Below are 27,140 nucleotides of genomic sequence, written 5' to 3' on the forward strand. Positions count from 1 at the left end.
CCCATTGGAAGTGGCACAAAAACTTTTAAAGTGTTTTTTCAAAGTTAATTTGTGGGGAAAATGCTACATCTAGATCAAAAATACCTATTTTTAGTTCCCCCTGGACCTGTTCCTTGTGGGCAGAAGTGGTTTCAGAAAACTGTTTCTTGAAAAAAACCTGAAATCAGTATCTTGCAGTAGAGCATTTTGACTTCAATAGCACTAATTAAAATGTAAACATCACTCAACCAAACCCACATATAATCAAAGATATATTTAATCAAAATTATATCCTCAGCTCTGTCTGCCAGGCATTCAACAACTGCAATGTTGTAAGAAAACAAGTGATCAAGTGGATCCCACTGAGGTAAAATTCTGAAATTTTATTCTTTGAGAAGACTTCCAACACAGCACAAGCACAGACACTGCAGTGCTGTAAAGCTGCTTCACCAATCACAAAAACAGAGCACAACACAAAACTGAATTTTTGTCATTTGAAGAAACAAATTAAAATACTCCCACTCGCTATTTGTTGTGAGCACTGCAGAGAGGGACGGACACAAACAAGTTCTCTGCACACACTGAATGCTGGTAGTTCCAGCTACCTCTGAAAGGTGACCACAGTTATGAGGGATGGTGGCCATCCAATCTGGGGCTGCAACTCCAACTCAATCCCTGATGCCACATGGCAGAGTCACTCCCAGGCTGGAACAAAGAGTATTTGCATGCTGTCTCTGGCAAGGCATGAAGGAGCCTAGGCACAGCAGTTATCAGGGAGCTTGGAGGGCAATTTTACCCAATTTTAGGTATAGGAGAGGATAGGACTTCTACAAGGCTGTGAAACAGACAAAAAAAAAAAAGGAGAAAACTTCAATAAAAGTGGAAAAAATATGGGACAAAAAAATTCCAGTGGCAATGAAACACTCTGTCCTTGCACAGTTGCACATGGAGTGATGTTGCTGCTCATCTGCCATGGACCAGAAGAGGTTCTAACCACAGCAAAGTAAAACATTTTCTGTTAGTGGGACAAAAATATTTGTTTTACTGAAGTTGAAAAATATGTCGGGATTATGAAACTGAATTAGTTTTGTCAATTTAGAAGACCATATTGCAAAGGAAGTTTAAAATATTACAATTCCTGTCAGCTTAGAGTGATTTCACTTCATGGATATCTTTAATGAAACAGCCCTACAAGTTCTTTAATCAGGAGTCTTGGGTTATGTTTCAGACCTGGTGTTTAACCTTTAGGGCAAGTCATTTGGTATCTTTCTGTTTCTGCTTATCCATCTGTAAAATGAGAATGAGCATATTTACCTACCTCGGCAGGGTTTGCTGGACAGACAGACCGTGGTGTGTTTTCACTCTGGCACTGCAAATAGTGAGGGCAAAGTGTTCTTGGGGGACACTTGTACATGGTAAAGATTTACACAAGTTCATGTGTTACGTATGTGAAAGCAAACCTCGGATAAATAAACCCAGGCATCTCTCCCAGCCACACGTCCATCCTTCATACCCGCTCCTTGGCATTTATTTACCAGTAAACCTTCCCCTTGGGTGCCACGGGGACTCTGCCACCAGCCGATGAAGCCCCCGTGTCTGCCAGCAGAGCCCAGGGAACCGACACGGGACGCTGGGAGCGCAGGGCAGCTCCAGCACAGTCATTTACGCCTTGCAGCTGCCCCAGCGCCCCTGGGAAGGCAGCACCACGTGAAACGAGTGACAGCCTGGCAGCGGCTGATCTGACGAGCCTCTCTGCCTGTGCCAGGGCCAGACCAGGCCATGTATGGCAGCAAGGCCGCCACCCCCAGGAATGGCATAAGAACGGCATTCCTTAGCCACGTGTGCTGGCACCGCAGCACCGGGCAATGTGGGGCCACCGAGCATCACACGTGACAGCTGCCAACACCCTGGTTCTTTGCTGGGTTTTGGGCCTTACCACGCAATCATCCATCCATCCATCCATCCATCCATCCATCCATCCATCCATCCATCCATCCATCCTTCCCTTCCCTCCCTCTCTGGCCCAGCCCCATCAGCACTAACTCCATTCCTTCATTGTTTCTCCATCGACAGGAACAAGGAGAGGGCTCACCCGATCGGTGATTCCTCCCACTCACCCCCTCCCCCCCAGTTATCGCACGCCGCTCCTCCCTCGGGGCTCCCTGTCTGCAGCGGGGCGGCAGTTCCCCTCCCCGGGCCGCTCTCTCCCTGCTTCCCACCCCGACTGGGCTGCTCTTCCTCGACGGCAGCCGCCCCTGCGCTCCTACCCCGAACGAGCGCGGCGGCGGGGCCAAGCAGCCCCGGGGCGGGGGGCCGGACGGGAGGGGCTCGGCCGGGCCCGGCCCCGCGGGGGCGGTGGGGCGGAGGAGGAGGAGGACCGGGGGGCGCCCGACGGCGCGGGGCCACTGCCCGGGAGCCGCGGGAGCTGCGGCGCCTGCGTGGAGCGGCGGAGCAGCAGCAGCTTTCGGCGGCGCGTGGAGGGGCAGCCCCGTCCCGTCCCGCCGTGTCCCGTCCCGTCTATCCCGCCGGTGCCCGCCGCCCGCCATGGGCCGCCTCCCGCTGTACCTCTGCTGCTGCCTCGGTAACTCCCGCCCCGCTCCGCTCCGCTCTGCCCGTCGGGGCACGGCGGGCCGGGCGCGCCCCTGCAGCGCCCGCCGGGGCGGCTCGGGGCGCGCAGCCTGACCGCGCTCCCGCTGCCCTCTCTCACCCCCTGTCCCCCTCTCTCCCTCACCCTCTGTCCCGCTCTCTCCCTCCCTCCGCGGCCGCGCAGCGCTGTGGCCCGCGGCGGCACAGGAGCCCGAGTACAGCTACGGCTGCGCCGAGGGCAGCTGCTACCCGGCCACCGGCGACCTGCTCATCGGCCGCGCCGCCCGCCTCTCCGCCTCCTCCACCTGCGGCCTCCGCCAGCCCGAGCCCTACTGCATCGTGAGCCACCTCCAGGTGAGCGGCGGGGCGAGCGGGCAGCACGCCCGGGCACCGCGCCGGCCGCCGCTCTGTGCAGGCGGCGGGGCGGCATCGCCTCCCGCGGCGCCCGCGGTGCGGGGGCATCGCTCGGGCCGGTGCGGGGGACGAGCCGCCGCCTGCGGGAGGGAGGCGCGGGCAGTGGGCTCCGGTGGGGCAGCATCGTGCCCCGCGCGGGACCCCACAGTCCGGGTCCAGGCAATCCCACGCGGCTTTCGGCTCCCGACCCCCCTTTCCTGATCGAGGGATGGAAGGAGGAATGTGCCGCAGTAGGTTCAATTAATGCTTTATTTCCAGGCTTGCTGAGAGCCGTCTAGACAGTTTCCTGATGGAGAGTGGGCTGTAGGGCCCGGCAATGTTTTGGCCACAGTTCCCATAATGTAATTACATGTGTATGGTCTCCGAGTGAAAGGACGTAAATGAGGTTGTCTCAGCACATCTGGTGGAAAATCCAGATCTCGTTGCTATTTAAGCCAGAAGCAGCTCACCAAACTTAAAATCTCAAAGACAGAAGGGATGGTGAAGAGTAAAATATCAGTTATAAGTGGAACTCTGTTGAACTGAAAGTAAAGGGATAATCTCCGAACAAATTACTGTGGAGACAATAGGGCCGGATTCTGGCACTTGGAAGGAAAACCACGGGAAGCAGGAGGGGCTGTAGCACTTGACCCATTTGTGCCCTGAAGTTACCAAATCTCACCCCTCCTTCACCACCTTTAGTTTTACCATAGTGCTCTGTCTACTAGAGTTAATACTTTATTTAACATAGGGTTTAGCTTCACTGGGACATTTTCAGAGTATATTGAGATTGACTTCAGCTTAGCATCACTTGTAGAACGGACTAACAATGGCACTTTGTTATGTTGTCTCAAAAAATGTTGAAGTGCCACAGTAAAAAGCTTCGCTTCAGAAGTTCTCTGCCCTTATTCCTGATCTCACAGCCCCAGTTCAGCATTTAGGATGTCCCTGGTTACTTCTGAACCATCGTGGGTGGTATTGAAGAAATTGTGGGAAGGTGCCGAGTATCCTCTTAATAACGTGAGACTTGGCTGCGTTGAGTGCTTTGCAGAATTAGGTCTTCTAGGATTCAGTTTTGGTGGGAGAAGGAGTGAATTGTGGCATGAGGTGCTAGGGCAGAGGAACCTGGAGCTGGCAGTAGCAGACATCTTCCCTGGAACCCCTCCCCTGCTCTTGCCATTCTCTCTGCTGGAGGAGTCTTTGAGGACTGATGGTAGGTGAAGTACTGAGCTTGGGAGGAGCCGCTGAAGGCCACACTGGTGAAAGGAAAAGCCTATGTGGTGCAGACGTGCCAGCTCTCACATTCTTGGCTGATAAAGCACCACGTTTGTCTCCGTAAATGTGCTCTAAGAATGAAGCCTGTGTCGCTTTTGACAGCGATGGGTTGCTGGTGTGTTGGGACTCCCTCATTGCCATGCAATGAGCTTCCCTCCATCATCTGCTTCCTCCAGTTGATTTGGGCAGGAACCCTCCCTTTTGGTTTGGTTTGCATCCTACCTTGCAAAATCATGAAGTGGTGGTTTGGGGCACTAGGACAATGCAAAAAAAGCACAGTTTGTAGTAATAGCCATGATGGGGTTTCGTCGTCCTGGTGAAGAAGCTTCTGGTTTTCCCAAGTAGCAGATGCCAGACTTGCTCTGAGCTGGATTTCTATGGGCACACCTTGTAGTGTGTGCAGATGGAGTTTATGTGCTTGGAGTTGCAATGGCAGGTGAAGATGCAAGGAGGACTTTGACAATCTGGATTCAGAGTCAAGTCAACCCTGTGCTGAAAGGGCTCAATCACTAAATCACTGATGGCCCCTTGACATGCACTGAGCCTTACAAGAGGTATCCCTAATGCAAACAACTTGCATCTCCAAACTAGCTCCTAAAAGCCAATGTGATTTCACACGAGTTGTTGAAGATGCAGTTTTGCACATGTGCACTTTTACAGAAGCAATTCAGCAATTTTCTGTAGGTGCTGCCTTTGGTTCTGGCTTCTGCTGGAGAATACGTGTGTTGGAAGAGATTTCCTGAAACTGCAATTTTGATAAAAAACATACTTCCCCTAAAAATGAAGTTTATGGAATTCCTGGCGTGTTTTCCATTTGACAATTTGCATTAATTCATAAAGGTAAATACACTTGGTATTTCAACAAAAAAAATACCTTTTGATGACTCCTGCAGGCAAAATGAATGGAATGTGATATGGATGGAAAATACTCTTATCTGCAGGAAGCAACTATTGCCCCACGGATAAAATCAGTAATGCTGATTATCGTGTTGTTTCAGGAGGACAAAAAATGTTTCATATGTGACTCTGAGGATCCCTTCCATGAGACTCAAAATCCTGACAGTCATCGCATTGAAAATGTTGTCACCACGTTTGCTCCAAATCGCCTGAAGCTCTGGTGGCAGTCGGAAAATGGTATGGGGCTTGTCCGGAAAATGCTATGGGGTTTGTCTGGAGCCATTTCCGGGTCTGGGAGCTGTTTTCCCTCCTTTTGTTTAAGGATACCTGTGGGTTTGCTGTTATCTTTGGCCTGGTGATTACTGCCCTGTGAAGGATCATGCTGTGTGAGGAGGGATGAGTAAAACTGGCTGCTTTTGTGTGCCCAGGAGTGATCCTTAATCCATAATGAAAGCCCCCGACTCCCACAGGAGTGTTGGAAACAGCCGTCCCAGCACTTTGCAAGAATCCTTTCCTAAAGAAAAGAGTTTTCCACACTGGCCTCAGATCTCCCTCATGTTTGGGCAGCAGCAACAGAGCAGCCTTCCAGAAGTAAATATCCCAGGCAGCGCTGCCAAGGAAGCACCGCAGGGCTTCCCCGTGCCGCTGGACTGGGGGGAGGTTGTGGAAGGAGGAGATTTGGGCACAGAGCTGGGGGCTGTCGCCCTGCCTGCAGACCTCCTGTTTCCCTTTCCTACCCCAAGAGAGTAAAGCCAGGGATATCTCTTACCCTGCAAATTGCCTTGTCCCTCCTGGGCTCCCTGAATTCCCTTATCCATATGCCAAACAATAAAATGAACTCCATATAAAAGCCAGCCAGTTAAAAAACATATTGCACGTTAGTTTGATGGAGGATTTTTTGTTGGTTTTGTTTTTTGGTTTTTTAATCCTTCCTCTGCCTGTTTTACTTTTCTGGTTATGCTTTTGGCATGCCTTCATACACAAAACAAGGCATTGAGGTTTCTCAAATACTAGTCCTACCCTGAAGCTTTAAAGCCAGCTGGACAGGACAGGATTTCTGCAAAAGCATTGGCAGTAGATGCCTTACTGTATACGAAAAAAAAAGTAATATTTATAACAGTTTTGTTGCCTGTTATAGAAAGGTTTTCACAAAATCATTTTTAATCATGTAGATCAGCCTAGCAAGCTGCTTGCCTCCAGTGGCTCTCTTTTAGCATTCCAGATAATTCATGTTTCTTGCAACAGACTTGGCAGCATTCACACAGAAAAGTTCTTAGCTCATAAGGTCATGAAAATGTCCTTCAACAATAAAAAACAAATGATTCTTTCTGTCCAATTCATGTTTTCTTCTATTCAGGCATACAGCATAAGGGACCATTGCTGCATCCTTCACATTATGTTACAGCTGGTTGAAAATTTGACTGCTTTATTGTTTTATTATTTTTATTTCTTACCCTTTCTCCTCTCTGTAAATCTTGATTTTATTTTTTATTTTGAACTACAGTATAATTAGTATCCAGCTGTTTTGAGAGGTCTTTTCACAAGGCAAAATAATATTTGTAGCTGTTTTTCTTCCTTTCTGTGTAGAGTCCTTGACCGTAGGTAGTCATACAGCAGAGTTTGGAAAACCTTTTGCTTCTCACCAGTTTCCTAGCTCTTGTGATTGCAAAGCAGGGCTGTGATAGTTGCTTTAGGAGTATCTCAAAACCAGGTTGTGAAGGAACTGTGGACAGGAGAATCCAGACTGAGTGAAAAAGGGTGGGAAGTGGTCTCCACCAGACATGGGTGAGCCTTGGGGTGTTGGGGCTGCAGAAACTCTGCTGCCAGATGGGCTGTAGTATGTGAGGACAGCCTGGGGTCATTGCGTAGGTCTGGGCACAGCACCCCCAGTTGTACCAGCTGCTGGGTGCTTTGGTGCCAGGACCCAACCCATTGCAGTCTGGTCTCTGCCCTACGTCCAGTGATGCCATGATACTCAGTCTGAAGTTAGGTAGTGCAGGCTCACGCTTTGGGTGTAGTGTGTTTGGTGCCAGTGATGCACAGGAATCCCATGTGTGATGCACTCTTCAGCAGGTCCTTGGTGTCTTCCCTTGTACCTCAGAAATGCACTAACCCTCATACTCCTTTTTTACAACAGAGCCCAGTGGTAAATAAAAGAGCCTCTGCGCCAACAGAGCGAAGAGATTTGGCAAAATTTAGATGTAGAAACTGGTGGGTGTCCTTGTTTACTGCACTCCTTCTTTTCTCTGCCCCTGCAGGTTTGGAAAATGTGACTATCCAGCTGAACCTGGAGGCTGAGTTTCATTTCACTCATCTCATTATGACCTTCAAGGTAAGGAAGTCACAGCCTTATCCTGAACCCTGAAACATGGGGAAATGAGAGGTCTTGTAGTCCTTCACATCTATTTGATATCTGGGATTTAAGTTTTGTCTGAGCTGTTTGGCCTGATTTTTTTGGAGCTGCCAACCATTAACCCCTGCAGAAGTCATGCAGAAAGGCTGAGTTGTGGCTTGTGTTTGAGCCCTAGTGAGGCTGCAGAAGGAGTCATACTGAAGCTGGGGTTTGTGTTGGTGTGTCTCCAGCAGTTGTGTTCTAGAAATCATATAGTAGCAAGGATTTTTTTTCCTAAAAAAAAATTGGCCATGGTATCGGCTTTCATTTGGCAAATGGAAAGGTCTTCAGGAAGAAGGAACATCTGTACACAAAGTGTCTTTGTTTCTTTACAAACAGATGTCTTGGAATGGCAGATTATGTCCTGTACATCCTAAATCACAGGCAAGCGCTAGTGGCAACCTTCAGCTGAGGTTTTGGGGGCTGCAGTTCCTGCAGGGCTAGATCCCTGCTCCTCCCATGTGGACAAATGAATCTCTTCATTTTTACCCGTCAGCTTTCTAGGAAAGCTGTTTCCTCTTTCCTGTGGCATCAGTTAGGGTTTCTCCCGTTGCCTCAAGGTGGTGGCTGAGGTGGAAGATGGTCCTTCTTGCTGGACCCAGCAGCAAGGGACCCCCAAACAACCCCTAACATGATGAGGCTGCTGCAGCCATTGTACCCCGGTGCTGGGGCTTGGTCTACCATCAGGAGGAAGACTTTAGGGGAAAGATACTTTTAATAATGATTTGTTGACTTTGTTTGTGTGGTAGGCACTTGAGCTGCCTTACCTCTGGGTTGCTACATTTTCTGTTGGGTGAGATACCAGTTTCTAAATCAGGTGTTATTTTCAGCCAGGAAGCACAGAGAAAATTTCTTTTCGGCTGTGATTGAAATGCTTTTGTGCTTGGCTCTGGGAGGTCCCCCTCTGAATACATAAAACTAATGAATTGATGGTTGGTGTTTCTTGGTAGGTGCAAGCCAGGTGTTACTACCTGTTTTTTGAAAGGCAGCATGTAAATTAAAACATGATATTTTTTAGGCCAGAGAGATTAAAATCTTTCAAAAATCTCATAAACTATTTGTTCTAGAGTTGAATATGTGAAGGTAAGAAGGACAGTAGTTTGTCAGTGGTGAAGCAAATGCAGCCTGCCAGTCTGGGCAAGGTGAGCAGGAGGAGGGCCAGTGGAGACTGGGGGAGTCAAATGCAGCAAGAGTGGATGAAGCTGAACCTCTCAATCTCCTTAAAGAAGAAGGTTTTCTTAAGGGAGCACAGAGGATGATTAGCACTGAATGTCAGAGACACTGCAAAAGGTCATGTAGTCAGACAAAGGGACGTGGGCAATCCCAGGGCTTCTCTGAGCATCAGAGGTAACTGCTCAGCAAGAACTTCTGGGTGTCAGAGCTGGGGAGGAAGCACTGACAGTGGCCTCCCAGTCCTTAGGGCAGGAGAGGAGGCCCATTAGGTCCTTTATAAGAGATTAGGCAAGGACGTACAGCAGTGAAGAACGATGTGCTGCTGTCCACAAGCAGTGGAAAGAATCTTTTTGTCTCCCTAAAGCCCTGCTTTAACCCCCACTTTTCAGAAAGGATTTGGAATCCAAAAAGCTTACAAGTTCACTTATTTTATTGTAAGTGTATTTAAACACTTGGCCACTGAGTGCCATTTTCTGAAGATGGGGCATCTGTGGTTTGATGTGTGTTACTTCAAATATCTGCCCCTGAGCAGAAAGCGGGATATCATCAGAAAAATATTCGCAATATTTCCAAATATTGGAAACAGTGGAGGGAGAGAGATTAAAATTCAGACATGGATTACTTGCACTAAAAAGCACTCAATGTAAATGCAAGTAATAATTAACTGAATAAAATCTCTTTTGTTTTTCTTACTGTTAGACATTCCGTCCTGCTGCAATGTTGATTGAAAGATCGTCTGACTTTGGAGAGACATGGCAAGTTTATAGGTATTTTGCATATGACTGTGAGAGCTCATTTCCTGGGATTTCAACTGGACCCATGAAGAAAGTGGATGACATAATTTGTGATTCCCGATACTCTGACATCGAACCTTCAACAGAGGGAGAGGTCAGAGTCATTTTTTTTCCAAAATGTTTATTGTGTAGACCTTTTGTCTCTTATTTTTAAAGCTGAATCTTCTGTTGTTTGATTTTTTCCTCCAGGTAATATATCGTGTTTTAGATCCTGCTTTTAGAATTGAAGATCCATACAGTCCAAGGATTCAAAGTATGTATGCAGTTACCTTTCAGGCTCATTTGAAAGCATTTCAGTACTTACTTGCTTACAAAAAACAATAAGCCACAAAGTTATTCATTAGCTCTGATTGCAGTTTTGAAGTCATATGAATGCCTTTGTGTATGATTCCTTTTCCTAACTCAGACAATGACATGAAATAACAATCAGTGTTGTTGACTCAAGGGATTGCTCTAAATATGCATCATTGGAGTTGGTCCTTTTCTTAATTGATCAGGGATTTGTTTTCATTAAAGACCCCCTCTTCTCAAAATACATGCAGTTGCCAAGAGAAACCTTGGACTGTGATTCTGTAATTGTACAGTATTCAGAAAGCAAAGAAATAAAACTGCAAAGGTACTTAGATCATTGTGCATGCCTAGCTAAAATCAATGGGTCCACGTTTTATTTTTCAGGGCTTTGAGTCATAACTTTGGAACAGTTGGCTGTGGTAGCACTGCATGGCTGAACTACACAGATGTGGTCATGAACCACGACTTACTGTAGTGTTTGTGTCTGGTCATGGCAGTCCATGAATGCAAAGGCAGAGAGATTTGTTGCTGATGTGGCTCAAAGAGAAACTGTGGGGCATTTGGGCTGAAGGAACTGCTTGGCCTTAAGCTTGACCTCCCATTTAATGTGCATTCTCAGTTTCAGTTCATGTCCTTCAGTGCAAAGCTACCCAGGCAGCAGGAAATATCTGCAGTAGAGAATTGTCTGCTGGTTGCTATACCAGTTTAATGTTAGGGTTTTTTTAACAGGCATTTTAAAGTAGAAACTGCTTTCATGGGCTTGAAATGGTCTTTCAAGTGTAGTTGAAGGCTATAAGAAATTACACAAGATTCACAATATCAAAGTGAACATGTAGACTGAATTAATTAGTGCAATATTGTCTTCCCATGGATTATCCCTCAAGAACTTCTTTGTATTTGGTCAGTGATGGGGTGTTGCTTCTTTCCACAAAATGTAACTAATTATATTTGCTAGCAAAGCTGGGCATACGCAAAACAAGAATTATTTGTGTCTTTATTTCCAACTAGGACTTTTTCCAAAAGGCTTGTAACTCCTAAGGCTCCTGGTCCACTTGTCAGCAGTTTCTTAATATCGAGTCCTTGCCCATCTCATGTTTAGAGAACCAGTGTCTCTTTGGTGGTGCTGTTCTGCGTGCCTTTAATATTTGTAGTTGTGCCTGCGCGTGTCTACAATAAAGTAGACTAGTATTTTTACTTAAACTTACTTATACATTTATCAGTCTGTAGTAAAATAATGTAATTTCTTTTTATTTAATTTGGGAGTCTGAAGTGATCTATAGTATGTAAGTGCTGAAATTAATCTGATCTAATCTGCCTATAGGAAGCATGCTTAGGAAGTCACTCCTGGCTTCCTCCCATTCAATACAATATCTGGTAAATAATTCCAAAATGGGTTTTGTGAGTTTCTGGGGATTTTTTTTTTGTGTCCCCTGCAGACCTGTTAAAGATTACGAATCTGAGAGTCAAATTCGTCAAGCTGCACACGCTGGGAGACAATCTCTTGGACTCTAGGATGGAGATCCGAGAGAAGTACTACTATGCCATCTACGACATGGTGGTGCGTGGGAACTGTTTCTGCTATGGACACGCCAGTGAGTGTGCACCAGTGGAGGGCTTAGATGAAGAAGTGGAAGGAATGGTAAATATTCATGGTTTTTGCATAAAGCTCTTCCTGTCTGTGCCTCTTTTAAGTGATTTGAACACAAACGTAAAGATAACACTCTGTACTCCTTCTCCACACTCTTGGTTTTCAAGCAAAAAACTGTTCTAATTATTCTTTCTCAGCAAACATATCTGTCCTTATAGGTGTTAATCAAACAGAGATCTCAGATTAGGTGAAAATTGTTTCAACGGTCCTTTTCTAATTATGTTAAAGAGCTGATGAAATTCAAAGGTAGGAATGAAGAAAAGGGGTGTAACCTTATTGGGTCAGAGACAGGTGTTTACTTTGTTTGCTCCTAAAATTGGAGTGAATAGAGGCATCAAAGGATGTGAATCAAACATGTCCTGTGTTTGTATCAGTTGTTACTAGCTGAGAAGTGGAGACTGTAACCCTAATTAACACAGGTCCTGAAGGAAAATCCTAGTTGCCTCCTTGGTACGCTGCTGCACAAGTGCCACATCCTTTCTGGGGTCTGGTTTTCTGGATGATTTTTGCCTCACAAGCAGTAATAGCACCCCTGTTAATGAGTCAGTTATTAACTGGGTGGAAATGTGAAGCGTACAGGGAAGTTGTGTCTGTTGTCCACGGGCCGCTGGATGCTGTGAAACCCATTATGCTCCTTTACCCTGTGCTTTTGGTCTCTAGCTACACCCAAGCTTTGCCTTAGACATCATGGCTTCAGTGCTGGTAGTTCTGGTGGACTATGGCAGCAGCTGTCACATGATCATTGCAGGTCTAGTCTACTTAGTGCTTGTTTTGTACACAGTGAAGGCAGTCTGGGGTTGATGGATAAACCCCATCCAAACTGTTTATCTTTGCTTTGAGAACCAAGGCAGAGCTGGAAAGCGGGGCTGGGCTAGTGGTGCTGATATGACTAGATGCATTTTAATAGCTAATTAACAGCTAATAAAAAGCTAAGTTTTAGTTCCAAGAGGCTTTTGTGATTATTGAGGTGGAACTGTGCTCTCCTTGATTATATCTGAAAGCATTTATTTGGGCACTAGTTCCAGTACGGAAAGAAGGACAAGTTTGTATGAGGGCATTCTTACCTTGGCAGGTAAAGGACACTCCTATGGCCCTTTACGCCTTTTTAAATGCATTTACGTAGATGAAAGTCTCCAAAAGTATATCCATTATGTATTAGCTATATTTTGCATTAATTGGAGAATGTTTTTTTTTCCCTTTGATAAGCAACTTTCTTTTTTTCTTTTTTTTTCTTTCTTTTTTTTTTCGATTACAGGTCCATGGGCACTGCATGTGCAGACATAATACCAAAGGATTAAACTGTGAACAGTGTTTGGATTTCTACCATGACTTACCCTGGCGCCCCGCTGAAGGTCGCAATAGTAACGCATGCAAAAGTGAGTTTGACTAAAACGCAGAACTGCATGCTGTGAGTGTTACGTACTTTTACTTGGGAACTTGTGACCATGTGTAAAATCCTGAATGTTCTTTGGTTGACATGGTGTGTCTTTTCTGCAGACTTGCATCTGCCCCAGGACCAGGCTCTTACTTTGCTTTCTGCCTTTGTCACAGAGTGTAACTGCAATGGCCACTCCAGCCAGTGCCACTTCGACATGGCTGTGTACATGACGACAGGGAACACCAGCGGGGGAGTGTGTGACGACTGCCAACACAACACTATGGGACGCAACTGCGAGCAGTGCAAGCCCTTCTACTTCCAGCACCCAGAAAGAGATCTGCGGGACCCTGACGTCTGTGAGCGTAAGTGCAGCCCCACTCCTCAGGCTGGGAATGGCCTTGAGAGAAAGTGGTTGTCTTGGAGGTCTTGAGCGAGCCTGCCTGGGTTTCATTTTCCCTTTGAGAATCTGGAAATTTACCTGGTCCTAATGTGTTCAACAACATTCCATGTCTAATACTTGCAGGAGTGATACAGTCTCTCTATGCAGCAGCTGAGTTTAAATAACTTAGTGTGAGACTTGGCCTTTTATTTTGTAGCAGTTAATAAAACACATGCAATGCTTCCTTCTTAGCTTGCAACTGTGACCCAGCTGGCTCCCAAAATGGTGGCATCTGCGATCGCTACACTGATTTCTCCACTGGCCTCATTGCCGGACAGTGCCGTTGTAAATTGTTTGTTGAAGGGGAGCGTTGTGACCTCTGCAAAGAAGGTTTTTATGGCCTGAGTGCCGATGACCCAGCGGGTTGTCAGTGTGAGTAAAAACATATGTTCCTTTATGTGTGATCAAAAGCTCTTTGAGGAGCTGTTAGAGCTGGGAGAAATTGTTTTGTGGGATGGATTTTTTTTTTCCCTTTCTTTCATGTTTTTGCTGAAGGAAAAACATTATTGTAGATTTGCTGTAGCTTGGAGTCGACCAGTCCTTAAAACCCAGTTCACCCGCTGATCCTTGTGTATTCTGTAGAAATATCATAGTCCTCCTTATTTGTTTTCAATTATAGTCTCTAAGCCAGGGAAGTTTCATTGGGATGGGTGGTGGGCAAAGTGTGCAATTAATTTCTGTCCTGGGGAATTCAGGGGAAGCTTTAATGTATATATTTAAGTTGAATACTGTCTAAAATATAACTCCAATCCTGCCTTTTGACCTGCCTGTTTGTATTTCCCAATCTAGCTTGTGCATGTAATCCTCTGGGTACCCACCCCGGGGGGAATCCTTGTGATTCAGAGACAGGAAACTGCTATTGTAAGCGTCTGGTGACAGGAAAGCAGTGCAATCAATGCCTGGCAAGTAGTTTACCATAAAATAAATTAGGAGACAGTGGTGTGAGGGAGGCTGGATTGTGGAAAGCATGGAGCCTGGTGCTGGGCACTGTCTCTGACTGCCTGAAAGCCCATGCTTGGCATTCAGGCTGGAGTGGGCACCTCGGGATGTCAGCAGCGTGCTGTGTTACAGGGAGCTGGGATGCATGTCAAGGCAGACAAGAACATCCAGTTTAATTCCTGGGACCATAAGGAGTGAGACATTAGGATACCTGTGGTTGCTCTGTGGAAGCTGAGGGATCTGGGGCAGTTCTGCTGAAGTCCTCGCTGGGGTGAAAGACAAAATGATCAGGGAAGCAGTGTTATCAAAAAAATTGCTTCCTATATGGGCCATTATTTTAGGCAGGGATTATTTCATACACATACATTTCCATGTAGTGTTTATGCATGCTGGGGTGTTATAGAAACAGACTGTCAGATAACTGGATGTGTTTGTACAAACACTGACAGACTCTTATCTAGCAGTGGAAAAGCTAAAGCAGTGTGTCTGCCTGTCCAACAAGCAAGTTGCAGAGTAGCAGTCCTGGAAGGGCAGTGCCCCACACAAACAACTACTGTCCCACATTTGGCTTGCTTGCCCTTGAAATGCTCAACAAGGTGGGAGGAGAGCAGGTGGGGGAGTGGTGTTGGTGGTTGTGGGGGTAGACCTACAACAAGGGGAGCAGGATTCATGGGTTGTGGGGGCAGTCTGGGATAGCTTATGCCGAGTATTTAAAAATTTGCCTTTGGATATGTCAGATTAAATCTACATCAGGTAACATTGCCGGTGATGTTTTTCCTGCAGCCTGAGCACTGGGGCCTGAGCAACGACATGGATGGATGTCGGCCATGTGACTGTGACCAGGGAGGAGCACTGAACAACAAGTGAGTCTCAGCCCAGTTACTCTCCTGTAATCATTCACCCAGTGAGTTGCGTGTTGTTTGCGATCACAACATCCAGGGCTTAATGTGCCCTGGAGGAGGATGTTGGGACCATCTTTCCATTCTAGAAGGTGGCAGGTCTTGATTGCAGCAAGAGTGACAGAGGCATCCATGTCTTTTCCATACTGAACTACCTCTGTTTGTGCCACTGGTGCAAGTGAACATGTAAAACTGTTTTTAGCATAGCTCTGCCTTTGGTCAGCCATGGTAGGAGTGAGACATAGATTAATCTCTGCCTTGGCCATAACATGGGGTATGGTCTATGTCAAAGCTTTGATGTTACAGGATGAAAGCAGGAATCAGGCAGTGATATGGACAGTCAGGCTGGTTCTTGGTTTGTTCCCAAACTGGCCCTTTGGCCAGTCTGTCTGCCCACCAGTGCTGGGGGAAGCGCACTAGCTACACGGTATTGCTCCATTGCCCTAGTGGTGCTGCGTGGGGTGGGATGTGGACCTGGAAGTGCCTACCGAGGAGATGGAGATTTTTTTTTAGAGAAAATTGTAAGTTTTGAATATGCATCCATCACTATCATCATGGAAAGTCCTGGCTTAGATGCCTTGTTAGTGGAGTGCTGGGTAGCCTGCTCCTCTGACCAGAGCAATTTTCTGTGTTAGGTGTGTGTCTGACCCCAGGATTATCAACAGCAGCATGTTCCTTCGCTCCCTTTTTTTTCCCTCCCCCCTTTCCTCCACAAACTCTTTTCAATGTCCTGCTTTTGTCTAAAGCCACAGAAGTTTCCCAAGGGGGTCAATGAACTGTTTCCCACTGGAGCCCATGGGACCACACTGGGGGAGTGTGGGATTGGTGTGACTCCTATAGGGCATCACAGCCTACAGATACACCATCTGCATCAGGGATTGCCGTGGGAATGTCCCACGGGCCATCTCTCCCGTCTGCTCCTGGGTGAATTATTAGCCCTTGGCAGACAGCAGTGTGGATGTTAGGGATTATTTACTCCCCCATGCTTGCTCCCTGTGCACAGATGGGTTACGCTGCACAGCCCATAGCAGCTCCCCCGGCACAGCTGCTTCCAGGGATTTGGGGTAACACGGCCCAGCCTGTTTCCCATGTGCTGAGCCCAGTGATTGCAAAACCATGCGGGGAGGAGATGTGCGGCATCCTGGCACAGGCAGGCAGCAGCTGTGCTCTCCTCCGACCGCAGGAGAGCCGCAAAGCCCAGCTCTGGCTCCTGACTTTTCTCTCTAACGTCATCAGGAAAGGGGGAGCTTTGCCCTCCTTGGGGTTCCTCAGCTGCTGAATTGCTGCCTCCTGGCTCCTGCTCAGGGTGTGGGATGCAGCATCTGGGACAGCCCCGCCTTGCCCAAAGTTCATCCCTATGGTGTAATCCAGGTGGTGGAGTCATTGCCATCCCTGGAGGGGAAACTTCCCAGCTCCTCTTCTGGGGCAGCTAAGGCACTTCTGGCATCTCAAAGTGAACATTTAAATGAATCTCTGCAGTTTCAAGAACAGTTAAAAATTACTCTTTCGGTGGGGGCTTGAAAAGCTTGGAGATTTTCCATGGAAATCAGAGACATTTAACTTTCGAAAAGGTTTTGAAATCCCACTCAAATTTAAAGAAAGAGGTGTATTTCCTCTTTCTATGGAAAAGTGACCAAGCATGTGCAAAATTATGACATGCTCTAGGGTATTTCATAATGCAGGGCAGACATTCTGGGAACAATAAAACTGCCAAAGGCAGTTTGGGGATAGAGCTGTATTGAGAAAATAAAATGGCTGTGCTGGTTTAAAGGTAAACCAGCAGGGGAAATGAACTCAACTCAAAAGAGAGATTATAAGTCAGAATAACAATTTAATAAAATAATACAATAAGTACGATTATACAGACAAACAATTGCTTTTAACCCACAAAACCCAAATATATAACCCAACACCCTGGGGCATGAACAGAGTGGTGTTCTTTGGGCCCCCTGAGTCCAAAGGAAAAGGAGAGGGGAAAACCTGTTGTGAGAGTGCTGTTGCAGTCTGGTCAAGAGTGGCGATTGCAGTCCAGTCAAGAGTGATGGTTGCAGTCTGGTTGAAAAGTGGTGGTTGCAGTCCAGTCGAGAGCGGTGGTCTCCAGTCTTCCTCTGGATCCCACGAGTGGTTAAAAAAGGTCCCAAGGCTCCAAGATTATATATATCCTCCAGTTCAGGCAGGAATGCTCAGTACCTCCCTCAGGGCAGGGGTTCCTTAATGGGTGTGAGGACAAGACCAACTCCTATCTCGCAGGCCTCTTAGCACCTAGTTTATAGCCTGAGGAGTCAGGCTCTACGTCCAGATAATGTAAATGGTTCATTGATAACAGTTTCTGGGAAATGGCATGGAAAGCTATAGAATACACAGTTTTGGGTTACACCCATCCAATGATGAACTGGTCTCAGCTGTCCTAACTAGGACAATGGCTCATTACAAAGGAAGAGAATCTCTATGTCACCGTGGACAGACTTTCTGTGTTCCTTGATGATGTCCCTGTCCCACATCCCTGGCTGTGTCCATCCTACTCTGAAGCAGCCAGGTATGGATTTTCTCCTCTGCGTAGCTGCTGATGGGTGACCCCTTGGGATGTGCTTTGCAACATGCAAGAACTTGACATCCTGGGGCATACAGGGTCATTTGTGTTCTTGCTCTGCCTGAGCCCATACCAACAGATAACGCTGCTTGCATGGCTTGCAAGCCTGGAGCCAAAGGCTGCTCTCAGTTTGCAGGACAGACATGCCACTTTATGTCTGTGGTAGGAAGTGAAGCTCCCAGGACGGCTGTCTGGCCCCAAGGAACTACCTGCATCCATAGCACGAAATCCTCTCACCATCCAAACAGAGGAAACCATGTGCAAACTGCATACTGGAAATGATCTCTGGCCCGTGCTTGCCCCAGCCTGAGCCTAGATGTTTTGGAGAGTGACAGTTGGGTTGAGCCAAGGCTGTGCCCAGGACCACACTGCCATTTTAGTAGTGCAGGTGGCCCAACTGCGGAGCCCAGGAACATCTCGTATCCAGACGCAGCTGTGTTCAGAAGTGCTTCTCCTCCTGTGTCACTTTAAAAGTCAAAGCAGAAGAAAGCTCTAGCACTGTCTCAGCGTAGCCAAGATGTGTTGTAAATTCATTGCTCTTTCATTTTAGCTGCTCAAGTGAATCTGGCCAGTGTGAATGCCGGCCCCACATGTTTGGCCGTCAGTGCAACCAGGTGGAGCCTGGCTATTACTTCATTTCACTCGATCATTACATCTATGAGGCGGAGGAAGCCAACTTGGGTCCCGTGAGTAGCACTTTCAGTGGTCTGGTGTGTCTGGAGTGGTGTGGGGAAGTTGTTTCACCAGTTGGGCGTTGGAAGCATCTGTTTTATACTCTGAGTGTTTTGTAATTAAAACTTCCAGAGTTTGGAAAACACAAAGCTGAATTGTATCAGAAAACTGTTAACCTTTAGCTTTTCAATCTTATTATCAATAAATAATACAATAATTAGGGGGGAGGAACTGCCATTTTTCTTTTTAAACCTATTTCTTTGATCATGACTGTAGAGTTAGTTTCCTGTTACCATCCCTCTCTGAACCCGACTGCAGGCACACCCACCACACCCACTTCTACTCCCCTTATCTCAGGAGTGGTGGGACAGACACTGACTCTTCTCTTTGGTGCCACTGAAACTGGAAGGGAACAAAGCACGCATTTAAGCACATTGCCTCAGCTTTTATAGTTTCAGTACATCAATAACCTTTCTTTTATTAATTACTAAACCCACAGTTGATTGTGCAAAGAACTGTTTTTGTAATTGAGGTTGCCTCTAGCTTGTTTTGCCTGCTGGCATGGTACAGCAGTTTCTGGCTCTTTCTGTTGCCCACCACACAGCCTTGCTTTCAATTCATTAACAGCAGCTAGGTGATTACATCTATTACTTTTGCCTCCAGGAACAAGTCAGGGAGATGGAAATAATGGTTTCTCTAAAGCAGCAGATCCTTGTCTGCCTGCAATTGGGGCACTTGGTCCTAATTTATTTATATCAGGCAAAATGCAACCACTTTGCAGTTTCAGCCAAGGCTGAGGATTTTTTCTCTCAGATAACTGCAGAGAAGGAAGACTGTGCAGAACAGAAGTTGTACCACAGCAGAGGGCACATGAGTTGGCACAGGATTTGTGGTGCATTTGTGTGTGCCCAGCTGGAGAGGTGGTACCTGAGGCTCTGCTGAGGTTCAGGGATAGAGGAACCCAGCATGAAAACTCACCTTGCCAAGCAGAGCAAGGAGATGTACTGCTGGTTTGCCTTTTGAAATCTTAAAACCAAATAATTTTAAAAACTGCCGATATTGAAAAGCTTTCTCACAAATTCAGTGGTAGAATAAAACTCTGAATTCCCGGCATAAGACAAAATGAAGTGGCACAGAGTTGCAGGGATTTACAGGTGGTGCCAAGCCCCTGTGCTCCTCACACCTGCACACACTTGCGCAACTCCCACCTGCCATCCTTTCTGGGGAGCTTTGACCTTTGTGCAAAGCCAAAGAGTAATAACTTACAGTCAGGCTCTGCTCAAAGAGTGTGAGAATACATGAGGGGACATCCTGAAGTGATACATATATAGAGAGATATTTCCTTGCATTCTATCCCTTTCTACTGAAGCAGCTTCCTTAGGAATGCACAGGATGTCGTTCTATGGAGATAACTATTTGTAGATACAAATACATTTGAAACAGGAAATTTGAGTACTGCATGTTTCTATTTTCTGTTACCCTTTTCTTCTTCTTTGCTTTGTATAAAAAGTAGCAGATAAAAACATGCCACCTCAGACTGAAAGGAGTGACCATGTGTTGATTTGGCTATGAAACAGTTGTCAATGACTGGGCTCTGTTATTTAGTGACACCCTACTCATAAGAGCTGTGATCTGCTTTTCAAATGTTATTTTGAGCAGTGGTTTGGTTTGGAGCAGCCCGGTGTAGTCAGGAAGCAATTAGCACTCAGCTTGGGTGGTTAATGGAACAGTGATGTGCCACTGCAGAGAATCCTGCTGCTACAATTATGGTGTGGAAGTCCTTACAGTGAACAAGATGTCGTAGCTGGTGGATTAGTTACTCCCAGCAAGTTTTTAAATTTAATTCTCCATCATCATAACAGAGAAATGTATTAAGAGTTGTGCAGTCTTGTTTTATTTTATTTTTCTTGCTTTTTGTATGTTAAGTGGAAGGGCAATGCTGAGCACATGTACACAAAGAGAATTTGTGTTGTCTGGGATGCAGACTGGGGATGCTGCTATCCAGAAGTCACCTATCAGCAGAACTCATCACTTTGCACACTCCTGTGGGGTTTGCAAATTTAATATATCAGTATTGAAATTCCATGTTTTGTAGGGAGTGAACGTAATAGAGCGCCAGTACACACCAGACCGCACACCGTCATGGACAGGCATAGGATTTGTGAGGGTCCCTGAGGGGGCGTACTTGGAATTCTACATTGACAACATCCCCTACTCCATGGAGTATGATGTTCTGATCCGCTACGAGCCGCAGGTATGCCTGTGAATTACGGCATTGCTGCTTTCTAGCAGGTGCTGGCTGTCCTGGTGCACAACTGACTGGAGCCTGACACTTTCAGGGGTCATCAGGGCTCAAAGACAAGGATGGACGCTCAGTTAAATATCTGATATATGTGAAAATCCAAGCTGATGTTGACTATTTCTAGTGTTATTTGCTTTACTGTTTCTTTCATTATTACATTGTTTCAGCACCTGTTTAATGAGCAAATTAAAAAGTGACAAGTCCCATCAGGACAGATTAGAATATAAATTTGGCATAGGCTGGGTGGCCGTCTAATGGCTGGCAATGCTGTTATCTGCCTTAGGAAACAAATTGCCTATCTTGGATGTTGAATGCCTGCAGCCAAGAGTTTTCAAGCTGTTGGCTCTGACTCGCAGAGTGAAGGGAAAGAGAAAGATCCACCCAGCTCCTTACTTAGAACTTGGCAGCAGCTGACTGCAGTGAATACTGAGGTGCAGTGCCCAGAAGCGGGGAGAGAGGAGGTCACCAAACCCCGGTGATGCCATGGCACAGGTGGGGCTGCTGGCCATGTAATCCTAGTCATGTTGGAGGATGTCCAGGGGCACTTGCCTTGTCATGTGTCAGCCCATACCTGCAGCTGATAGATGCCCCATTGATACTGGAGTTGCAGCCCTGTCATCCCCAAAGAGCAGCTGACCACCTTGTCTGTGCACATGCTTTTCCTGGTCTGAGCTCTGGATGATTCCAGGAGTTTTTGATCATTGCTTGATGCTGATCGGGCTTTTGTTTTTTCCCAGTTGCCCGATCAGTGGGAAAAAGCTGTGGTCAATATCTCGCGCCCAGGCAAAATTCCCACAGGTAGCCGGTGTGGCAACACGGTTCCCGATGATGATAATCAGGTCATCTCGCTGTCACCTGGGTCCAGGTTGGTATAACTGGATGAACCAAAAGGAGGACAAAAAAATTAAAAAATTGAAACAATTTTCAGTTTGCTGTAGCCTCTATGAAAATAGGTAAAATTAAATTTCCAGTGGGTTATAAAAATGTATTTAATAGTGTGTCTCTAGACTCAAAGCTTTTAAGTTTATTCTTATTTTCTAATCTGGTTTCTTCACTGAGTAAAGGGAGGGGGAGGTGTTTGCACAGCCTGTGAGTGAACATCAGTGTGACTCTTTACCTTGCTGATAACCTTTTCCGGTTCTGATTTGCACAATCCTCCAAACCACCTTTCTCCCATCGGAGCTTTTGTTCTGTCCGGTCTTGGCTGCTTTCCGTTATCTCAACTGCTTTATAGGGGCACCTGAAATGCTTTATGGTGCTGTACGTTTGAAGTAAGAATTGTTTCCTGTTCTCAATCCAGGTACGTTGTTCTCCCGCGGCCTGTCTGCTTTGAGAAGGGGCTGAATTACACCATCCGTCTGGAGCTGTCCCAGTACTCCTCAGTGGATACAGAGACAGAGAACCCATACACGCTTATTGACTCTGTGAGCAGAATTTATTTCAGGTTTCTTTAGTGTCAAAGTATGTGGGTTGTTTTTCTGCTAAGAGGCTTTTGAAGTATTTTACAGGCCTGCAGCTAGTTCCACAGGCCTGTAGTCTTTTGGGGAAGGCTAGTGTGTGTCATGTATGTCATAAGTATCAATGTCAACATCCATCTTTTTCTTTTGACTGTTTAGAATTTGGTAGATTGGGTAAGGATTTGTCAGATACCAGAACTATTCCACAAAGAAATATCACCATTTCCCTTCCAAATTCTGGCTGGCTGTTTGCTTTTTAGCTAAAAAAGGATGGTAGAAACTGGGATAATGCTCAATTTGCACAATTTTGGTGGAGGCTATTTATTAATAGTGACACTTTGTAAATTATAAAATTGCTTTGTAGCTTGTTCTCATGCCATACTGCAAATCGCTGGACATATTCACAGTGGGAGGTTCAGGCGAAGATGTGGTCACGAACAGTGCTTGGGAAACCTTCCAAAGATACCGGTGTCTGGAAAACAGCAGGAGTGTTGTGAAAACCCCCATGACGGACGTCTGCAAAAACATAATATTCAGCATTTCTGCACTGTTGCACGAGACCGCATTATGTACGTAACCATCTACTTGTAGGGCAAACTGTGCCTGGAAGCTGGACGGCACTTGCGGGCAGAGTAGTTTGCACGGGAAAGGCGTGTACATGGGATGCAGGGGGTTCATGTCCTGTGCCACATTATTCACTCTCTCCAATGCTTTTCTCCGCTCAGCATGCCAGTGTGACCCCCAGGGCTCTCTGAGTTCCGTGTGTGACCCCAATGGAGGACAATGCCAGTGTCGTCCCAACGTTGTTGGAAGACAGTGTGACAGATGCGCCCCTGGCACCTTTGGGTTTGGGCCAAGTGGATGCCGACGTATGTTGAACCCTTGGCTCTGGGCTGTGCTACGGTTGGGGCCCTGATTTTGCGACTTGTAATGGAAACTCAACCCCTCTTCCCCTCTCCTTGCAGCGTGCGAGTGCCATCTCCGAGGCTCTTACAACGCCTTCTGCGATGTGGAGACGGGCCAGTGCCACTGCTTCCCTGGGGTGTACGGGCGGCAGTGCGACCACTGCCTGCCCGGCTTCTGGGGCTTCCCCAGCTGCCAGCCCTGCCACTGCAATGGCCACGCTGACGACTGCAACCCCTACAGCGGGGAGTGCCTGAGCTGCCGGGACCACACAGCGGGACACAACTGCGAGAGGTATGGCACAGGTGCCCTTTCCCTGGCCCCTCTCCTTCCCCACAGCAGGATGGGCACAGCAGCTGTTCCCTTCTGGTGCTAGTGCTCAGACAGGTGTGAAGCCACAGGGAAAGCCCCTGGACCACCCTGGGAGCCAGAGCAGCCCTGGTGGTCCTGGAGAATGATGGGAGTGGGGACCCCCTCTTCCCTGCCTGCAGCCTTGCGCCTCACAGCAGTGCCTGCCTAACTGGCTGAGAGCACGTTGCAGGATGCCAGGCTTTTAGAGAGCCATTGCAAGCCTTCTGAGAAGCCTTGCAGTGGCAGGGCTGACATCCAGCCTCAGTCTTTCTGCTCTTACACTGGTGTAAACCAGACAAATTTGCCTCTGTGGACACAGCTGCTAGGAGAGTAAGTGGCAAGGAAGAGCCATAAGGATGTTTCTGCCCTTTGGTTCTTCACAGAGGTGGCAAAACCTGAGCTTAGTTACAGCAACGCTGCAGTGTGTTTGCCTGCAATTCCCTGTATGCTGTGTACTCTGTTGTGTAGGTGCCAGGCTGGGTACTATGGAGACCCTGTCCTGGGATCGGGTGACCACTGCCGGCCCTGCCCGTGCCCTGACGGCCCTGAGAGCGGACGCCAGTTTGCCAATGGCTGTTACCAGGACCCGGTCACACTGCAAGTCGTGTGTGTCTGCAGTGTGGGATACATAGGTACTTGGCGGGGCTGGTTGGGCTGAACCTCTCAGTGAGAAGGGGTATGTTCATATAGGTTGGGTGTGACCACAGCACCAGCACCAATGGGTTGCTGCTGGAGGTCGCCTCACTTGGTGCCAGGGAAGAGAGGCTTGTGCAGCCCATGACAGCACCACCATAAACCTCATCTCTGACAGCATGGCGGGAGATGACCAGTGGTCAGCACAGGTGGACAGGACAGCACTGGAACTGAGGGGATAAATGTGCTGCAGCTGGGCTGCAGCACCATGCCTTGGTGACCCGGGGGGCTACCATCCATGCTGCCTCAAGTTGCTGCCTCAGTTGTTTTGAGCATGATCCAGTTAATCGCCCCATTAATGGCCTTTATGGCCTTGCCTCAGTCTTGCCGATGATGGGGCTGCATGCTTGCGAGCTGTGATGGTAATTCTCACTGTGCCTGTTTGTTCAAACAGGCAGTCGATGTGATGAATGCGCATCTGGCTTCTTTGGGAGCCCCGATGACATTGGTGGTGCCTGCCAGCCCTGCCAGTGCAACAACAACATTGACACCACTGATCCGGAGTCCTGTGACAAGAGAACCGGGGCGTGCGTGAAGTGCCTGTATCACACAGAGGGTGCAAACTGCCACCTCTGCAAAGAGGGCTACTATGGGAGCGCTCTGCAGCAGGACTGCAGAAGTGAGTGAGGACACACGGCTGCAGCCCCTGCACCAGACATGTCAGCGGCAGTGGCCACCTGAACTCTTTTACCTGGGAGTATTTGGGATGGAGGGAAACCTTATTACCTCCAGCTGGAGTTGCCTGCAGCTGCCCTGCAGCTCAGTGGAGGGGGGTCCTTTATGTTTGACAGGGAGAACAGAGGCAACATTTACATGTGCTGAAAGGAGGAGGATTTTGTGGGAGGGGGTTTTCTCTTCCCTCTTGATACCGATCTCTGTTTATCTCTTCTCCAGAGATAGGGTGGTGGAGTGAGAGTTTGGCTTTTGTTTACACTGGGTCCCTGCAGGTGTGGCTGGGCAGTGGGAAGGAGGCCTGTGATGGGGAGGCAGACCCTCCTCTCCTGTGGCACCAGGCACAGCCCAGAAGGACAGGTGGTCACTGGGTGGGAGAGCACACCATCAGCCACTTCTAGCACATCTGCCACCCTAGCTGGCTGACAGGAGCTGGGCAGACTTGAACTTTGGTTGGGTACAGAGAGAGGAAAGGAGAAGAGCATGAAGAGCTGGACTGCTTGAATGAAGGGCTCCTGTGACCTTCTGTGTGGTAAGGCAGAAGCTGTAGATATGAGATATGAGAAGCCTGAGATATGAGGAGGGCTCTTGGGCAGTGCTGAGTTTGTTCAGCATTAGGTCAGCCAGGCCTGGCCACAGGCACTGGGATGTATCAGCATCTGCCACATCTCTGGAGACTCAGAGAACAAACTACATGTGAACTCGGAGCAGTCTGGTAGTGAGAGGACAGGCTGACATCAAGGTGCTGTGCTCTTTTTGTCAGAGTGCGTCTGCAACTATCTGGGCACCGTGCGGGAGGACTGCGAGGGCTCAGAGAGCTGCCGGTGCGAGGCAGCCACGGGGCAGTGCCGGTGCCTCCCCAACGTGGTGGGGCAGACCTGCGACCGCTGTGCCCCCCACACGTGGAGACTGGCCAGCGGCACCGGCTGTGAGCAGTGCGACTGCGACCCCACGCGCGCCCTCGGCCCTGCCTGCAACGAGGTGAGGGAGTGCAGGCGAGGTGAGGGAGTGCGGGCATGTGCTGGCAGCTGGGCCTCTGCTCCGGTGCAGGGATGGGCTGCTGAGGTGTTCGCGTCTCCTGATGGGTTGCTTTTTTGCCAGTTCACAGGGCAGTGCCAGTGCATGCCAGGCTTTGGAGGCCGGACCTGCCGGGAGTGCCAGGAGCTTTTCTGGGGTGACCCAAGCGTGGAGTGCCGAGGTGAGTTCAACCCTGGTGCCTGCTCCACTTGCTCCTTTGGGAAATGTCTTTGTGGTCCTGTTGCACTGGGACACCCCTGCTGGGAGCAGCCTGCTCAAGCCTTGGAAATGAGGGAGGGGAAGGCATAGTGGGGTCTTCCCTGAGGTTTTGGTGCCTTGGGGGACAGGATGTACAGCAGGAGCCCAGCTCTGGGCTTGCCTGTATTTTTCTTGTCTGACCTCTATTGAGAAACAAGCCTTCTGTTTAGAAGGGTAAGCTTGCAATGCTGCCAGGTAAGCCAGCGTGGTAAGAAAATATATCACAAGCATTAGGGATTGAGAATTGGTCTGGAAACCAGTTTCCTTTGTCTTTCAATTGTATGTAGCTGAAGAGCACTTTCTTCTCTTGTGTCTGCTTATGGAGACTGGGCCTGAATAAATAAGGGTTTTTTATTTAGTAGGAGACTTTCCCTATATTTCAGATGAAAGTAAAGGAGTGAGCAGAGATCATGCAGTGGGTTAGCCCATGCTGTAAAACAGAGCGCCAAGAAGTTGCTTGTTTAGAAAACTGGATGCTCTTTGTCCTTTCATTATAAACAAGTCTGTTCATTAGCTGGAAAAGAAACTTCAGACATTGTCCAGGCCAGAACAAACTTGTATCTCTGATCTGTTCAAATAGGAACCTTTGCCAGGAGGGTTTGCAATAGATTAAGGTATTTTTTCCTGCAGGGAGGAATGTGCTTGCTGTGGTCTTTAATAAATCCCTTACAATAGAGATACCTTAGAGCCCATTATCTTGGCAGATAGGCAGGTCACAGCTACTTGGTTACTGCAGTGGATGAAGACTGGGAATTGTCCCAGTTTCTGAGTACATATTAGGTTTCTTGGGGGGTGAGCAGCCTTTTTGGGGAGGCTGTGTGTGTTCTGGCATGGTGAGGGGCGTGCTGACCCTGCTGGCTCCAGGGCAGGGATTGTCTCATGGTATCAGTTGTCTCCATCAAGGTTTATTGATGGTGTCCATCTGCATATCTTATCAGCAGGATTTTGCAGCATACCAGCGTTTGTGGTCTCTCATGGAGTTTCTGCTGCCTTTCAAACATGTAAAAACCTGCTTTTTAATGTTTCTGAAGTAAAGAGAGAATATATTCTTCAGAGCCTGTTTTTACCACGCAAGAGCTACATTCTCCTTCTAGCCCATTGTACTTTCTGACCCCAGGTGATACAGGAGACTCACTCAGGTG

At 47.7% G+C, this 27,140-nt stretch overlaps 1 protein-coding gene across 1 annotated transcript in view; it reads left to right on the top strand.

The window, feature by feature from the left end:
- Positions 1 to 2,453: 2,453 nt before the first annotated feature.
- The window catches only part of LAMB1 (laminin subunit beta 1), a 43,176-nt gene continuing 18,489 nt past the window's right edge, over positions 2,454 to 27,140 (top strand). Inside the window, exons 1-23 of the mRNA XM_027731971.2 lie at positions 2,454 to 2,560; positions 2,750 to 2,919; positions 5,232 to 5,367; positions 7,389 to 7,462; positions 9,395 to 9,583; positions 9,679 to 9,742; positions 11,217 to 11,419; positions 12,684 to 12,804; positions 12,980 to 13,168; positions 13,438 to 13,617; positions 14,035 to 14,147; positions 14,968 to 15,047; positions 18,224 to 18,359; positions 20,441 to 20,599; positions 21,385 to 21,512; positions 21,948 to 22,071; positions 22,469 to 22,673; positions 22,830 to 22,973; positions 23,070 to 23,301; positions 23,827 to 23,990; positions 24,446 to 24,670; positions 25,487 to 25,704; positions 25,825 to 25,921. Coding sequence (XP_027587772.2) covers positions 2,524 to 2,560; positions 2,750 to 2,919; positions 5,232 to 5,367; positions 7,389 to 7,462; positions 9,395 to 9,583; positions 9,679 to 9,742; positions 11,217 to 11,419; positions 12,684 to 12,804; positions 12,980 to 13,168; positions 13,438 to 13,617; positions 14,035 to 14,147; positions 14,968 to 15,047; positions 18,224 to 18,359; positions 20,441 to 20,599; positions 21,385 to 21,512; positions 21,948 to 22,071; positions 22,469 to 22,673; positions 22,830 to 22,973; positions 23,070 to 23,301; positions 23,827 to 23,990; positions 24,446 to 24,670; positions 25,487 to 25,704; positions 25,825 to 25,921 — 3,388 coding nt within the window. The 5' untranslated portion in view covers positions 2,454 to 2,523. The remainder of the gene's footprint in view (positions 2,561 to 2,749; positions 2,920 to 5,231; positions 5,368 to 7,388; positions 7,463 to 9,394; positions 9,584 to 9,678; positions 9,743 to 11,216; positions 11,420 to 12,683; positions 12,805 to 12,979; positions 13,169 to 13,437; positions 13,618 to 14,034; positions 14,148 to 14,967; positions 15,048 to 18,223; positions 18,360 to 20,440; positions 20,600 to 21,384; positions 21,513 to 21,947; positions 22,072 to 22,468; positions 22,674 to 22,829; positions 22,974 to 23,069; positions 23,302 to 23,826; positions 23,991 to 24,445; positions 24,671 to 25,486; positions 25,705 to 25,824; positions 25,922 to 27,140) is intronic.

The sequence above is a fragment of the Pipra filicauda genome, unplaced genomic scaffold (assembly GCF_003945595.2).
Source record: "Pipra filicauda isolate LSUMZ 115617 unplaced genomic scaffold, ASM394559v2 scaffold167_size3244652_pilon, whole genome shotgun sequence".
Taxonomy (NCBI): domain Eukaryota; kingdom Metazoa; phylum Chordata; class Aves; order Passeriformes; family Pipridae; genus Pipra; species Pipra filicauda.